We start from the raw sequence: 17,025 nt of genomic DNA on the forward strand, positions 1-17,025 counted from the left end.
TCTCTATGAACCAGAAGTATGTTTACCAAAAATTTTTCGATATAGCTGAATGTTTTGGTACTCGTATATTGGGAACACTACCGTGAAATCACGTCTTTGGAAGCTTTTAGTCACGTTGAGGTTCATTTGGTTCGGTTACGTAGCAGGCAACTTCAAACATTAGTCCGCACTTCACATTTATTCCAAACGTCCAAAATTGTCAAGATAAAAGGCACAAAAATATAAAAATTCAAAAATTCGCCAAATTCATATTTCCTGAAAAATATTACAGAATTCTGAATATCTACTACATAATTTTTAAGGGAAAAAGGATTTCGGTTGTGTGGTCGGTTTTCGATCTCTCCACAGATGAAAATCTCAATTTCTAATCCAAGGCCTGCCTTATACGAAATCAATGATTTAAAACTCCGACGAAATGGAATTGTGAATAACTCATGAATAATCGTTCTGAGACGATGTTTTACAAAAAAGAATATTCCGAACTTATATGGAATAATTTTAGGTGGATGAGTTTTTTGACCACTGGTCAGCTAAAAAGTGCTGTTCTATGGGGGTTATGTCTGGACATAACCACAATTTTTGAACAAAACACATCCTATCTTGCCCGAAACAAAAACAAGCAAAATCGTGAAAACCTAAAAAACCCTAAAAATGTCAACATTGATCGTGATTTATTTAAAAATCCCTCCATCGATCTTTTTCTAGTTTTTGGATTTTTCTCATCTATGAACATTGCTGTTTCGGAATCCGCAAAAACTTCCCAGTTGTACTCGGTTTTCATTTAAATTTAGTTAAGGCGTACCCTGCATGAAATTGTTTTATAAGGAGACGATACTGTATGTGCATTGTCCCAATTTGAACTTCTATATCTCAAAAATGGTAAAACCTACGAAAATGTCATAAACGTCAATCTTGTAGAGAATTTTTAATGCTACAAAATTTTTTTAGTCCTATTTCGATAGGACTTGCGGTTTCCTTAAAAATCCCTCAGGCGATTTTTTGGTTTTTTGATTTTTCTCATCTATGAGCATTGTTGTTTCAGAATCTGCAAAAACTTCCCAGATGTATGCACCTTCCATTTAAAGTAAGTTAAGGCGCTCCGTGATTATTGAATCACTTTTCCCACTCCGATTGAGACACCTGCAAAACATGGATTTTGAACGCTTTTACAGCATCTTCTGGCGACGAAAATCGTTGTCCAAGCCTTTTTATCTTGATATGCTAGAATCAATTGAAGTTATTGGATCACCAGTCAGGGCTGTACGGCGGATGACCCATCAATTCCACATTTTGTCGGGTCAAACAGGCGCTAGTTTAAATCGATGTTTGACAGCTGGCATTGTCAATGATTCGTCTTCTCGTGTTCGTTTTTCGAATTTCTCAGGAGACTTTAGGTAAACAAATTGTATCAGAATTAACCGTCCTACATTTCTCAAGCCGTATAGTCGCCACACGGTCAGGTTTGCAGAAGAAACTGACGACAATTTGCTTCAAAGTGATTCTTACATGAACAACTTTCGTTGGATTTGGTTAGCTTTCGAAGGCCTAAACAATCAATTCCTGTCTTGTTTCGGGCTCCTAAGCATAAGTCCAAGATTCGTCATCTGTGACGATCTTTTAAACGATATTTTAAGCACCGCCATCGTTTTTATTCACAATTTCTTTGCACCAATCCACAAGAGCCTCTTTTGAGCGACCAATTTTGCTGGATCTAGCGAGAAAAAATCATTTTTGCGGCCAGGTGTTCATGCAATATCAAATGTTAGTTGGTGGAGAAATGCTCAAGGATGTCTCTATTTCACGGTATATAACATGACGATCTTGCATTATCCGTTCATGCATGGCTTATTTTGTTTTCTGGCACAACTGCCGATTTTTAACTTGCTTTGGTGTCCGTTTAGTTCAAATCTAGTAACTAATTTTTAACTTAGTTGCAGTTGACCAATCGAACAGAAACATTGCACACTTCTCAGATTTGGATGACAGTACATGAATATGAAACCAAAACCAATATGGGTTCATTTTTTCCTATAGCCCCCATATAGCGGTACCTCCCGATTTAGTTCAAATCTAGTAACTCATTTTTAACACAGTTGCAGTTGACCAATTGAACTGAAACTTTGCACATTTTTCAGATTTGGATGACAATACATGAATATGAAACCAAAACCATTATGTGTCCATGTTTTCCTATAGCCCCCATATAGCGGTACCACCCGATTTCAGGTGTTTTGAGGATTTTGACTTAATTTTTAGTCCAAATTGGCCGTAACTTGGCATTTGGAGTTCCCAACTGTACAGAAAGAAGATTTTGGTGTAGCACCCATATAACGATACCACTCGATTTCAGGCAATTTGAAGTTTTTATCTACATTTTCAGCCTAAATTGACTGTAATTTAATTATGGTCAAACAATGGTCAGTGGTCAAAAAATGTATTTACTAAAAAAGATAAAAATAAGAAATAATTAAAAAATTAAAGTTACAGTGTTTTATTTATAAGTGCACTTAAAACTCGAAAATAATTTTTCATGATGGACACTGTAACTTAATTTTTGTAATAATTTTTTATTTAGTGAGTGTCGCTCACAATTGAATTCATTAAACCAGTTTTTCATAGTGCTATAGGATGGTCCTTTATCGATATACAAAGCTTTAATTTGATCGATGCACTCTTGCTGTGATTACCCACGTCGAAAGTTGTAAAAAATGATCGAACGAAAGTAAGCTCCATTTTTTTTGGCAATGTTATTTTTTCACTTCTATTTAAACACCACAACACTGGGTCGTATGACAAACTGTCCTGAGTACGTTTAGCCTAAAAACTGTCACATACCCGGTTTTGCCTAGGGCAGAAAATTTTCGTGCACCCCTCGTATCGTAATCGGTCTAGATTCAGATATAGCTCTCCTATATATATTTTCGGCGAATTCACGTTTTTACTGCATCAAACACGCATATGTGTCCGATTTCGATGAAAATATGACTTAATATATATAATTGTTCCACAAACATCCCAGATGGGACAAGGGGAGATTTCTCTCATATCAATGACTACACGCCGATTCATATTGGTTCAATGATATGGGACCTACTTTTTATTGCCGAGTCCGAACGGCGTGTCTTACGACACCACTTGTAGAGAAGTTTTTCATGGCCTAAATACTCAGGAAATGTCGCCAGCATTACTGAGGGGGAATTTTGCCACCGTTGAAAATTTGATGTTGCTTGGCCTGGGATTCGAACCGCAGACCTTCTGAGTGCAAGGCGGACGTGCTAACCATTGCACCACGGTGGCCCCCGATGACTTAATACGATCAAGAAATAAATGTGCTAAATTATATCGAAATCCGTTCAGATTTGGATATAGCTCCTATATATATTTTCGGCCGACTTCACGTTTTTACTGCACAAAACACACTATGTGTTTCCGATTTTGATAACATTTGGAATGTGTGACTGAATTCGGTCAAGGAATAAAAGTGCAAAATTATATCGAAATCTGTTCAGATTTGTGTATAGCTCCCATATATATTTTGGTCCGATTTGAGGTATTTGATGCACAAAACACCCCATATCTGTCCAATTTTGATGAAATTAACAATGTGTGACGGAATTTGGTCTAGAAATAAGTATGCCAAGTTCTATCGAAATCGGTTTTGATTTAGATATACATAGCTCATTATTAGAACCTATTCGGTTTAAAAATTTGGTTAACGTGTGTCGAAATGTATATATGTATATACATTTCGACACACGTTAACCAAATTATTAAACCGAATAGGTTCTAATAAACATCTGCTGAAATGAATATATGTACAAATCATAGACCAATACTGTAAATTTTTCGCTGGGAGGTTTACTATGCAATAAGAATTCCTGGTACCGGATTACAGCAAATTCGGTAGAACAATGTGTTGGTAAAATACTCTAATTCAGGATGAATCGTTACATGGGAACTACGACCCTTACTTATTTACTCAAATGGTTTTATATTAAATAACGGAACGTTTTGTTCCATAAGTGCCGATCTTTTAATAACCTTTTCCGATTTTGGATGTCTTGTTTTGAGATAACATCTTTGACATTGTCTTTACATTGAAGGCTTGACCTTCCTTTGGGACATTTATTATACCCTCCTCCATAATATGGAGGGTATAATTAAATTTGTCATTCCGTTTGTAACACATCGAAATATTCATCGGAGACCCTATAAAATATATATATTTTTGATCAGGGTAAAATTCTAAGTCTATATAACCATGTCTGTCCGTCCGTCTGTTGAAATCAAGATACAGCTCGCAATTTTTAAGATAGAGTTTTGTAATTTGGTATAGAAGTTGCTATTACTCCTAGGATGTTTGGTATTGCAAATGACCTATATCGGTCCACGTTTTGATGTAGCCCCCATAGAACGGTACCACACGATTTTCGGTATTTTGAAGGTTTTAGCATCATTATCACACCGAAATGGCTGACATTTGGTACTTGGTCTTTGCTGGGGGTATAAAACTTCCCCCCAGAATTTTGTCGGTATAGGTCCACGCATTCATATAGCCCCCATAGAACAGTACCTCCCGATTTCCGGTATTTTGAGTGTTAAGGCCTCAATATTCCACCGGAATAGCTGAAGTTTGGTATTTTATCTTCGTTTGTGGTATAAAACCTTCCATATGAATTTCGACGGTATAGGTCCATGCCTTCGTATAGCCTCCATAGAACTGTGCCTCCCGATTTTCGGTATTTTGAATGTGGTACCCTCAATATTCCTCCGAAATGGCCTAAATTTGGTATCTAGTCTTCGTTGGGGGTATAAAACTTTTCCCCAGACATTTATCGCTACAGGTCCACGCCTTAATATAGCCTCCACAGACCGGTACCTTCCGATTTTCGGTATTTTGAAGGTTATGGCAACAATATTCCACTGAAATGGCTGAAATTTTGGTATTTAATCTTCCTTGGGGGTATAAAACTTTCAACTTGAAATTTGTAGGTATATGTCCACGCATTCATGTTGCCCCCACAGAACGGTACCTCCCGATTTTCGGTATTTTGAAGGTTGTTGTCTCAACATTCCACCGAAATGGCTGAAATTTGGTATTTAGTCTTCCTTGGAGGTATAAAACTTGCCTATTGACATTTTTAGGTATAGGTCCACACCTTCATATTACCCCCATAGAACGGTACCTCCCGATTTTCGGTATTTTGAAGGTTGTGACGTCAATATCCCACCGAAATGACTGAAATTTGTTATTCCATCTTCCATGGGGTTATAAAATATTCACGTCTTCCTATATCCCCCATTGAAGCGTACCTCTTGATTTTCGGTATTTTTAGGTTTAGGTTTACCGAAATATGTGAATTTGGTATTCAGTCTTCTTCATAAACGAACGGAAACTAATTGTTCCATTTTACTTCAATGCCACTCGTGGTGGAGGGTATAACAAGTTCGGCCGGACCGAACTTAACCCCGTTTTTACTTGTTCGTATTCATATGGTTTTCTAAAGGGGGTATTTTAATCAATTCTATTAACGTGACCCAGCTAACGAAACTATTATAGCTCCATACCTTTTACTATATCCATGTCGGCCGGCTGGTACAACTTGTGGTTCATACGACGACGATATTCACCAATCTGCGTAGACTGGTCAATAAATCTTTCGCATAATTTTTCTCTTAAACACACCAAGATCTACTTCACTTGTATTTGGAAGTATCAATGCTTCGGATTCAATCATAACCCGTGTTTATCGATGTATGGTACAGCGTGATTTTTGGTTATGGGGGTTTTGAGTATTAACTCTTTATAAAAAGTTTTGTATAAAGTAGCATCTGTTGAATACACTTTCCCTAAGGGCAAAAACATCGAAGAAGGAAAAGAAATTGATTTTTAGTAAAGGAGAATTTGGTAGCATATCCAGTGTTCGATCCAATGTTGTCGGCAAAAACAACTGATACTTTCTTAATTGTTTTATCTGTCATAGAACCAACTTCCCTATTTACAAAGAAGTAAAATATTTAATAAGTGCTTAATATGTAAAATTTCTTTTTTAAATACATCTAATGCAGACTTTTTATGCCAAGTGTACAGCCCAAATGTTGTCTTCAAAATTTATGACACAACATTAAAATTAGCATAATCCTAACAAACCGAACATTTGTGGTATAACGAAGATATTGCCAAGGGCTGTCTTCACAACTGTTCCTTCACATACAACAGCAACAGCAATTCAAAGAGTTATCTATTCTTGCTAGTCATTTAAGCAGCAACAACAGAAGAAGCATCAGCATCATCATCATAATTACCATTATTATTATCATTTGAGGCAGGAAATTATTAATTATGACAACAACGGATTGAAACTAATTAATTTGCATGTTGTTGTTGTGGATGCCTGAAATACGAAGAATACCATCGTAGACCATCTAACAGTGAAATTTCTTTAATAAATTGCTCCAAACACCAGCTAGCTATGAGCAAGGAAGTTGGCAAAACTTATTCAGCAACTAATAAGATTTCATTGTTTATGCAGGCAGCTAGAAGGCAGGCAGGCAACTAGCAAGCAGTCAGTCAACATCCCCTGATGGCAGTTTTTCGCCTTGTCTCGAAAATGATACATTTGCCGATACATTTGCAAAACAGCCATTTAACCACTGAATCTGCCATCCAGCGAGCCCACCATACAAGAGTTGCTTGGTTTTCCCCCTACTCGTGGTTGTGTGCACAAAGTGTGAACACTTTATGTAACGGAAAATTGCGCTTAAAAGATACTTTACTACAATTTCATCACACGTACATCTTCCTCTTTGGCGGCTAACACATTTTTATCAACGCCATAGCCGCCTGCCTCGTAATATATCCGCCAAGTACGGATGGAATTTTCCCTTCCATCCTCTCCTCTCCCCAATATTTGTTCTGATACGAAAACTAATGCATGAGTAAATGATGTTGTGTTATATTAGTGAATGAAATACATAACAAGAAAAAAAAAATAGTTTACACTCACGCGTCTTCTTCTTCTTTAAACAAAATAATAAAGTGGAACACCAGAAACGACACTATCCTAAGGCAGGCGGTTGCTGCAAACATTTGGTAGGGCTTTCATTGCTGCATAAGCAGACATCATCATCGTCAGCATAGCCAAACATACTTACATATGGACTCTGTTTCAAAAAAGAAAAAAAATATTTCTGATGCTCCTGCTGCTCCAACGAGTGTTTATGAAAAAGCTGTCATAAAATATCAATTTGCAATTTTTCAATTTATCTTTTCTGTTTCTAGATGTGTTATACAAATCCCTGCCTAAAACATAAAAATAGACAAGAAGTGCTAGAAAAATAAAGAACAGCAACAGCAGACACAAGTGTTTATCAATAATCAAAATAAGAAACAAAATTCTAAAATCGTAAAAGGAAGAGAAAGGGAATAATATTAAAAACCCCCCCAAAAAAATCAATATACAAATCACCAGAAATTAATCATCAACTTTAGAAGAAAATTCATAACAGAACAAAATAAAATAATCAAAAAACAAAACCCCAATAAAAAAACATGTTTAATCAAACGGCTCCTGATTGCCATATTCAAGCATTGAATTGTTTAACCTGTGGTAATATTGAGAAAAATAACAACAACAGCACAATGTCAACTTGTGGTCCTAACAGTGTTAAAAGAAAATCAAAAGTTATTTTAACATCAACATCAATACCCATCAAATTGCCACCCGCAACATCGCTATCACCATCTGGATGTATATCTACAGCAACAACAATGGCATCACCACCATCAACCTGCTCTACATCATCGTCGACATCAGCATCATTCCACCTTAACAACAGCAAACAACACCACACATCTCCAAGGAGGAGATCTACTGCAACGAGCAACTTTTTCTTCACCATCAGTCATAGTAATTTATTCATAGTTGCATTCTTGTTTCTTATAACAGCTTGTAGTGGTAAGTACAACAACAATATACAAACATACATATTTCTTAATATAATTTATTCACAATAAATAAGAAACAATAAATATATTAAATTTTTAATCCTCTTTTATATCAAATATTCAAACATGTTGCACAATGTGAAGTTATTTGTTGAAATTATTGAAAGACGATTGAAAGAGAATTTCTTGGGAAAAGGACGAAGAAAGTAATGTAATTAAAACTTTGTAGTTTCTTTGATTTTTAAATGGTTTTATTTAGCTCACCCCGTTTGTTTTATTATTTATTCTTGGGTCAAATTTAGTAATTCAAATTTCACCCTCTTCCTGTCAACCGATTAATCTGAAATTTTGTATACACTTTGGATTTTGGTGACAATACAATTATGTTTATTCATTATCATTATAAATTCAAGATGGCCGCCGCTACAAAATGGCGGATAACGTAGGTTTTATCAATCCCTTCAATATGGGTATCAAATGAAAGGGCTCAACAAGCAGAATACAATATACTACAAAAAATTGAAATCCAAGATGGCGGCCGCTACAAAATGGCGGATAACGTAGGTTTTATCAATCCCATCAATATGGGTATCAAATGAAAGGGCTCAACAATATACTATAAAAATTGAAATCCAAGATGGCGGCCGCTACAAAATGGCGGATAAAGTAGGTTTTATCAATCCCATCAATATGGGTATCAAATGAAAGGGCTCCAAGATGGCGGCCGCTACAAAATGGCGGAAAACGTAGGATTTATCAATCCCATAAATATGGGTATCAAATGAAAGTGCTCAACCAGTAGAATACAATGTACTATATAAAATTAAAATCCAAGATGGCGGCCTCTACAAAATGGCGGATAACTTAGGTTTTATCAATCCCATCAACATGGGTATCAAATGAAAGGTCTCAACAAGTAGAATACAATTTACTATGCAAAATTGAAATCTAAAATGGCCGCCGCTACCAAATGGCTGATAACAATTTTTTATCAATCCCACCAATATTGGTATCAAATAAAAGGGCTTCACAAGAAGAATATAGTGCACTATACAACCTCAATATTTAAGACGGGCGCAGCCACTAAATGGCGTATAATTAAGATTTAAATTTAGAAATTGAATCTGTAATTTAGGTATCTGATTAATCCAGCCTGAATCCACCACCCAAGTCAAGATTTTTTATCGTGTTGAGGACTGTGTGGCGTTAGGGTGGCTAAAATTGATACGTCGTTAGTGGTACACCACCCAAGTTAAGGAGAAAGGTTAAAACGCGCCCAGAACTGTATGGCATTAGGGTGGATAAAAATGATATGTCGTTAGCGTTTTCCCCTCAAGACTCAGGCGCATCTTGTACATAGCCTTGCCCTGGCTGATAACAATTTTTTATCAATCCCACCAATATTGGTATCAAATAAAAGGGCTTGAAAAGAAGAATACAGTGCACTATACAACCTCAATATTTAAGATGGGCGCAGCCACTAAATGGCGTATAATTAAGATTTAAATTTAGAAATTGAATCTGTAATTTAGGTATCTGATTAATCCAGCCTGAATCCACCACCCAAGTCAAGATTTTTTATCGTGTTGAGGACTGTGTGGCGTTAGGGTGGCTAAAAATGATACGTCGTTAGCGGTACACCACCAAAGTTAAGGCGAAAGGTTAAAACGCGCCGAGAACTGTATGGCATTAGGGTGGATAAAAATTATATGTCGTTAGCGTTTTCCCCTCAAGACTCGGGCGCATCTTGTACATAGCCTTGCTCCTTTATTGGACCTCTGGGGGGACGACCGTTTAAATGTCCATTACTCGTGAGAACAAAATGGTAAAAAAATATAAAAAATACAAACACAAATAAAACAGAAACTGCAACACAACGTAAACGAAGGCTTCAAAAAGCGAAAGAAAAGTATAAAGCAAAACGAGCTAAAGAAAGTGAAGGTGATAGAAATAGTCGATTACAGAAACGACGGGAACAATTAGCGTCAAAAACACCTGAGCAATATGAGGCCAGGTTAAAAAAACAACGTCAGCGATATACACAAATGACGGCGTCAGAAACGCCTGAAGAATATGAAGCCAGGTTAACAAAGCAACGTGAGCGATACACACAGATGATAGCGTCAGAAACGCCTGAAGAATATGAAGCTAGGTTAACAAAACAACGGGAGCGATACACACAGATATGTGTTGCCTTTAATACTATCATGGGCTTCAACAATGCATAAAATGCAGGGCAGCACTGTGGATCACGCAGTCGTATACTTAGGTGCGAAACTGTTTGAAGAAGGTCAAGCCTACGTGGCTCTTAGTAGAGTAAGATCTTTGCAGGGACTACGTATAGAGGAGTTGGACTGCAATTAATTAACGGGCAAGAAACCTTGCAATAATGAAGCACTAAATGAATTAAACAGAATGCGAAATAAAAACTAAAAACCAGAAAATAAAAATAGGCAAAAAAAAACTTTTTAAGTTAAACGGTTTTATGTTAAACATACATTGCAATGTTTAAGATAAATGTACTAAAAACCAAAAAATAATAAAATAGATACAGTCGTGGGAATTATAAACATATGCATAGACTAGACTAAAATAAAACCGTGGGGCACGTCAATTGTCTACAAATTATCGACTTAATGTGCGATAAAAGAATCGTTTAATTTGTCGTTAGGCAGTTGGCCCGCAGACGGTGAGGAAATTACTTACTATTTTCTTGCTCATGGAAATTCCAATAGTTATACACTCCATGTAAATAAAAGAGATGTTTCAACTAGTTTATCGTTGGACATTCACACTGCTGGCTGGCGAGGAATCGTTTCAGTGCTCGTAGTTTGTCTTTAATCGACAAAGTACTACTCGCTCACCACTATGAAACCCTAAAACTCGCTTATAATCGTGCTCGCTAGCTTGTTTCCACATTCTAGCCCTACTTATCACACGTCCATCGTTGTCGGTTGAACAACTGCCTAATTATAGTGTAACATTATAAAACAAACATTTTAATCAACGATTGTAGACAATTGACGTGCCCCACGGTTTTATTTTAGTCTAGTCTATGCATATGTTTATAATTCCCACGACTGCATCTATTTTAATATTTTTTGGTTTTTAGTACATTTATCTTAAACATTGCAATGTATGTTTAACATAAAACCGTTTAACTTAAAAAGTTTTTTTACCTATTTTTATTTATCAGTCAGCTTTGTCGACACACAATAGTTCAGAATTCTGTAACTTTTGGACGGATAGAGATATTTTCATATATTTTTTGTTCGGCAGATAACTCAAAAATGGTAAAATTCGATGTGTCAAAAATGGCAAAAACCGGTCTAGGTCGAGGTCAAAATTAACGTTTAAGTTTTTTTTACTATTTTCCATCAAAATATGAGGGTTTTGTGTTTTTTTATTTTTACTATGCATTAAAAATGGTAAATACCACCCCACGCCCACAAAAAAAAAAACTTAAAAAAAAAATTAAGAATATTTAATTTTTTTCTACCGGTGCACAGAGTGAAATACGGGAAGTTTAGTAAAACTTTAAAGACATTTGAAAGTACATAAAATTAATAAAATGTTTTTGAATTCTTTAGCTATGTATCCCACTGCAAATAGTCCATACTCAGTTTGGCGATTTACACCTCGAAACTACCTTAAAATGCACTTAAAATTTGCACTTTTGTTTCATAATTTGTTTTTCTAAGAAATAGACTTTCGATTCATTAAATATTATTGCGATTGTATATTATACAAATTAAATGCGTCGATCTATTAAAATTTCTGACGGAAAGTTTTTAGACTTAAAGAAGACTTTCCGATATTTCGGTAAGATAATATGGCTAAAATCTTAAAAATACGGAAAAAGGTACGGTACTATGGCGGATATAGATAGACGTAGACCTATACTGATGACAATTCACTTCTGGAATATTTTATAACCCCATGGAAGACTAAACAGCAAATTTCAGTCTTTTCGGTGGGATATTGACGTCACAACCTTCAGCTATATGAAGGCGAGGACCTGTACCGACAAATTTCTGATGAAGGTTTTATACAACCAACGAAGACTAAATACCAAATTTCAGCCATTTCGGTGGGTTATTGTGGCCACAACCTTCAAAATACCGAAAATCGGGAGGTACCGTTCTATGGGGACAAAAAATTTCATATGGAAAGTTTTATACCCCAAATGAACATTATATACCAAATTTCAGCCATTTCGATGAATTATTGTGACCACAACCGTCAAAATACCGAAAATTGGGAGGGGACCGTTCTATGGAGACTATATGAAAGTGTGGACTTATACCGACAAACTAAGAAGGGAAAGTTTTATACCCCCAACGAAGACCAAATACCAAATTTCAGCCTTCAATATACCGATGGGGGCTATATGAAGGCGTGGAGCCATTTTTTATTGTGAAAAGTTTGATACGCCAAGCGAAGACTAAATACCATTTCGATGGATTTTTGTGGCCACATCCATCAAAATACCGAAAATCGGGAGATACTGTGTTATGGGGGCTATATCAAAACGTGGACCGATATAACCCATTTGCAATACCAAACATCCTAGGAGTAATAGAAAATTCTATACCAAATTAAAAAGCTCTATTAAAGATTGCGAGCTGTATCTTGATTTCAACCGACGGACGGACAGGCGGAATATTTCGATGTGTTACAAACGGAATGACAAATGTAATTACGAGTATTATTATTTTAGTGGAGGGTATGAAAATGGGTAAAAATGTGTTGAAGCCAACGTTTTTTTTTTTCGTTTTCTGTCGATTTATGGGTAAACCACGATTTTCCTTTCAAAGTAAAAGTAGAAGAAGGCTAAATAAGGATCATCTCACTAATGTATTACTTTTCAAAATATGATCTGCTTCTACCGCTGTAACGCTTTGTTGTGTGTTTTTTTCTCAAAAATTGTGAACACGATTACTTTTTAAGGGAGTAAGTGATTTGGACCTGGTGCCACCGTGGTGCAATGGTATGCACACTCGTCTTGCGCACATAAGGGTTCGATTAGCCGGCCAGGCAACATCAAAACACTTTTCAACGGTGGCAAAATACCCTTCAGTAATGTTGGCGACATTTCCTGAGTATTTCAGCCATGTAAAACTTCTCTACAAAAGTGGTGTCTTGAGTTAATATGAATCGGGGTGCACTCATTGATATGAGAGAAGTCTCCCTTGTCCCATCTGGGATGTTTGTGGAACAATTAAACTGTGCTACAAAAGTTGTCAATGGAATCGTTTTAACAGTATATGAGTTATGGCATTTTTTGTATTTTAACTTTTTGGTTTTTCTTTATAAAAGTTGGTACCTTGGTGCGTATGATTGGAATTTGAATTGGTCTACTTATAAATTACGCACAAGGTACCAATCTTTTATAAAGGAAACCCCAAAAAGTTAAAACACAAAAATGCCATAACTCATATATTTTTCAACCGCTTTCATTGGTTTTGCTCATTTTGTAAAGCTAACTAAATTTCCTTCTTGATAAAAGTAAATAATGACGCAGTTTGTTGTCTTCTGTGCAGCCTAGAGCACGAGGAAACCCATTTTCCTGTTTTTTAATGCGTTTTTGTCACACTTAAATCACTATAACTTAAACATTTGTTACCCGATTTTTAAAGATTATGGCTTGTTCGAAAGACAAGATTTTCACCTTTTAAATGAAAATTTAGCAGTAAAAGTTCGTTGTGAAAAAATAAGTTATGTCCGTTTTAAGTTTTCACTACATTTACCGTTAAAAAATCAAAAAAACGAAGTGGCCCAAAGAAACCAAAGTTATTTTCGTTTTCCATGGACTCTCACAATACCGAATTTATGCATCAGAACCCCTGCAAATTTTCACTGTAGGACAGTGTTATTACAGACACTAAACGACTTTTATGAATTAAATATCTCAAAAAAGAAGAATAATTCGCATCGGCGAGGCATTTTGGACTTTTATCGAATAATTTTAATCGAATTCCAGTCTACTACTATTGTGTCGATAACCTACGTATGAGAGAAGTCCTTGTCCCTTATGGGATGTTTGTGGGACAATTATTATTATTATTATTATTATTATTAACTGATTTGGACCAAATTTTCACAACGTTATATTAATTTTCCAGTCTCGAATATTTCGAAAATATTTCCCTATGCTACAATTTAATTCCAGGTTTCGAATCGTTTTCAAATTTGTGCAGCCCCTATTAAGACGGCGCACAATGGTGCCTCAGTGGACAAAAATCGAAAAATGTGTCGTCGACTTTTTTACAATTTTAAGGTTTTATTTTATTTAGAACACTTCAAGTAGGACAATAATGAAAGAATTTTGTCGATATATGGTGTTACTATAAAGTTATAGCTATTCACACATAGACAATTGTTCGTAGGTAGCTAATATTGAAATTTATATAAAAAGGGACCACATGTTCAAGGAACTGCATTTAAAGAACTTATTAAAAATATTAAAACTTTTGGATTGGGAATTAAAGAGTGGCCAATAGACTTCCTTTTTGCGAACAAAAAAGTTTACATAAAATGTTTATACATAAAGTACCGTTATTTATGCAATAGCATGTTACACATTACATACAAATTTCGCTTATTTCGTGGAGTGTATCTAAAAAATTGTAGCAAATTGCAGCTTCAGCCATTTGGTACATGAAACAGACATCCCTTTCGAATAAAATTATAAAAAAATTGCATCCGACAAAATCCGATTCTTTGAGACACAACCACATCTTCATAAACGGTGTGTACAAAAAATACACGTTTCCTGGTTTCGCCTCAGTTTACCAATTCACTTTATTTTACTGTCCCCTGTTATTTTTGTTAATACGTTGTCGAAAACACTTAAATAAGCTCGAATCTGAAATAGTTTTGCCGATAGTTAATGCCACTGTTTTGATAGGAATGGGATGTTTTTGTTATATGTATGATAATTTCAAACAACAAACGTTCTAATTTTAGACATAGAGTATATTAGAACTTATGAATTGGGAATTAAAGAATGGCCATTGGCTTTAAAAAGTTTACATTGTCATGATAATGGCTCCATCTTTTTTAGTTGGCATGTGTTTTCGGACATTTCACGTCAAAAAAAACGAGATAGAAAACCGAGTATAAAAGAGATAGAAAATCGTTCGTATAAAATTTATTTCAATTTCAAACCAATTATGAGGCAACTCCAGGCAGGTTGTTAAAGAGGGAATATTAAAAACAAAAGTACCGTTATATAAAGGGACTACATCCAAAAAAGTTTTGTTTAAATCGGTAAAAATATCGCATATTAAATTTGAAGGCTATTTAATTAAAATTGACAGAGTTACAGCAATATCGGAGAATGATATATGTATAGTGCCTATACAAGATCTGAACCGCTTTTTGTCAAAATCGATAAAACTGATCAACGGCATAAGAAAACATCGTATATTAAATTTGAAGGATATTCAATTAAAATTGGCCGATGTATTGCAAAATCGGGGATAGATATATATGGGGGCTATATCCAAATCTGAACCGATTTTTGTTAAAATTGGTAAAACTGATAAGAGGCCTACCAAAATATGACATATTCAATTTGAGGGCTATTCTCTTAAAATTGAACGAGTAATAGCAATAACGGGGAAATATATACATAGGGGCTATATCAAAATCTGAACCGATAGGGACCAAAGTTAATATTTTTCATTCTCATGCCCTCATAAGAACTTGTACCAAAATTCATCATCCTTGGTCAGCTCTTTCTATTTTTGTCCACGTTTACAAAGAAGCGGCACCACTGTGCGGCGAAGTATAAGAATAAATATACTTTCTGAAACAATTATCCTAAAAAGAAAATGTCAAAGTTAATTATGCACTATATCGGTCCCTTCCTTTCGTTACCTCGTCCACATATGTCAAACATTTTTGGTTTAAGTACGAAATGAGACCTGTTCACGTATAAATTAGCTGTAACTTGACATTTCGAGTATCATATGAACCAGAAGTATCTTTAACAAATATTGTTTACATAGGAAAATGTAAACCAACACATTTTCCTATATAACATCTGAACTAGTTTGACATTAGAACACTTGAATCTACGTTCTTTAAAGTTGTTTTCAACCGCAAATTTCCAGTTCTAGTTCCGTCTAAAGACGTTAACAGTCTGGAAGAAGTTAAGTTTCAGCGGCGAACGTTTATATGTTAATGTCATCTTTGAAAGGAAACGATCGTCAGACAACTTATATTATTGTTTAGATCTATCAAAAACGGATTTGTACTTGACTAATGTGAAGAAAAACTTAATCCGCTTATCATGGTATTTTGTCAGGATTTGGAGAAGGTTACTCGCATCCATGCTGTTCAATACGCTGGAAACACACTGAAAATAGTGTATATTTTGAAGTGTTTGTGTTCTGGACATATAATGTATGTGTGAGTTCTTCCAGCGTCAATTCATTTGACTTATCAATATGATCGTTTCGACATTAAACAATTCAGCTGATACGCAGCAGGTTGCTATTACAAGGTAAAATTTCTCAGCTATATTTCGAAACGAGCCATTATCAGAACTAGACCTGATGTTATAAAGTTACTGGGTAGATTATACATTTGCTCTCTCTCTTTGCCATATGATATGACCGCTATCATAAGACCCAATTCAGTTTTGAGTGTTATGACCGTTGGTCGTTATGTTAGGTCGCCATATTTTGGTCTGTTTCATCGACAAAGGCACGACGCTGGTCAGCTGCGTAATGTATGCGATATTTCTTAAGTATTTTATCCAGGTACAATTTCTGTACAAGTGGTGTCGTGTCATGCCGTTTGGAGGTGTCTTATCATTGAGCTAATATGAATCGTTGAAGTCTTCTTAGTTTCTCCAAGGATGTTTGTGGCAAATATATATGAGTAAATTACATTTACAAGTTATCCTAAAGATAACAGACTCTATAAAATTCCAAAGGTTTTCCTTTTCTTAAAATTTACGGAACTTAGATTTGAGGATGTTAGTAGGATATGTTAATTTAACGCCTTTAAAAAGGCTTTAAGGTGACTCCATATGTAACAAAATGGTTAGTGCTAATGCTAATTAG

General features: G+C 35.4%; 1 protein-coding gene across 6 annotated transcripts in view; it reads left to right on the top strand.

Annotated features, from left to right (window-relative positions):
• LOC141389026 (uncharacterized) overlaps positions 1 to 17,025 on the top strand; it is a 559,199-nt gene that overhangs the window by 308,455 nt on the left and 233,719 nt on the right. For all 6 annotated transcript variants that reach the window (XM_073960023.1, XM_073960024.1, XM_073960026.1 and 3 more), the window contains one exon: positions 7,283 to 7,958. In XM_073960023.1, the coding sequence (XP_073816124.1) occupies positions 7,553 to 7,958 (406 nt within the window). In that variant the 5' untranslated portion in view covers positions 7,283 to 7,552. The remainder of the gene's footprint in view (positions 1 to 7,282; positions 7,959 to 17,025) is intronic.

This window comes from Musca autumnalis, unplaced genomic scaffold, assembly GCF_047663935.1.
Source record: "Musca autumnalis isolate F117 unplaced genomic scaffold, ASM4766393v1 scaffold_1, whole genome shotgun sequence".
NCBI lineage: Eukaryota > Metazoa > Arthropoda > Insecta > Diptera > Muscidae > Musca > Musca autumnalis.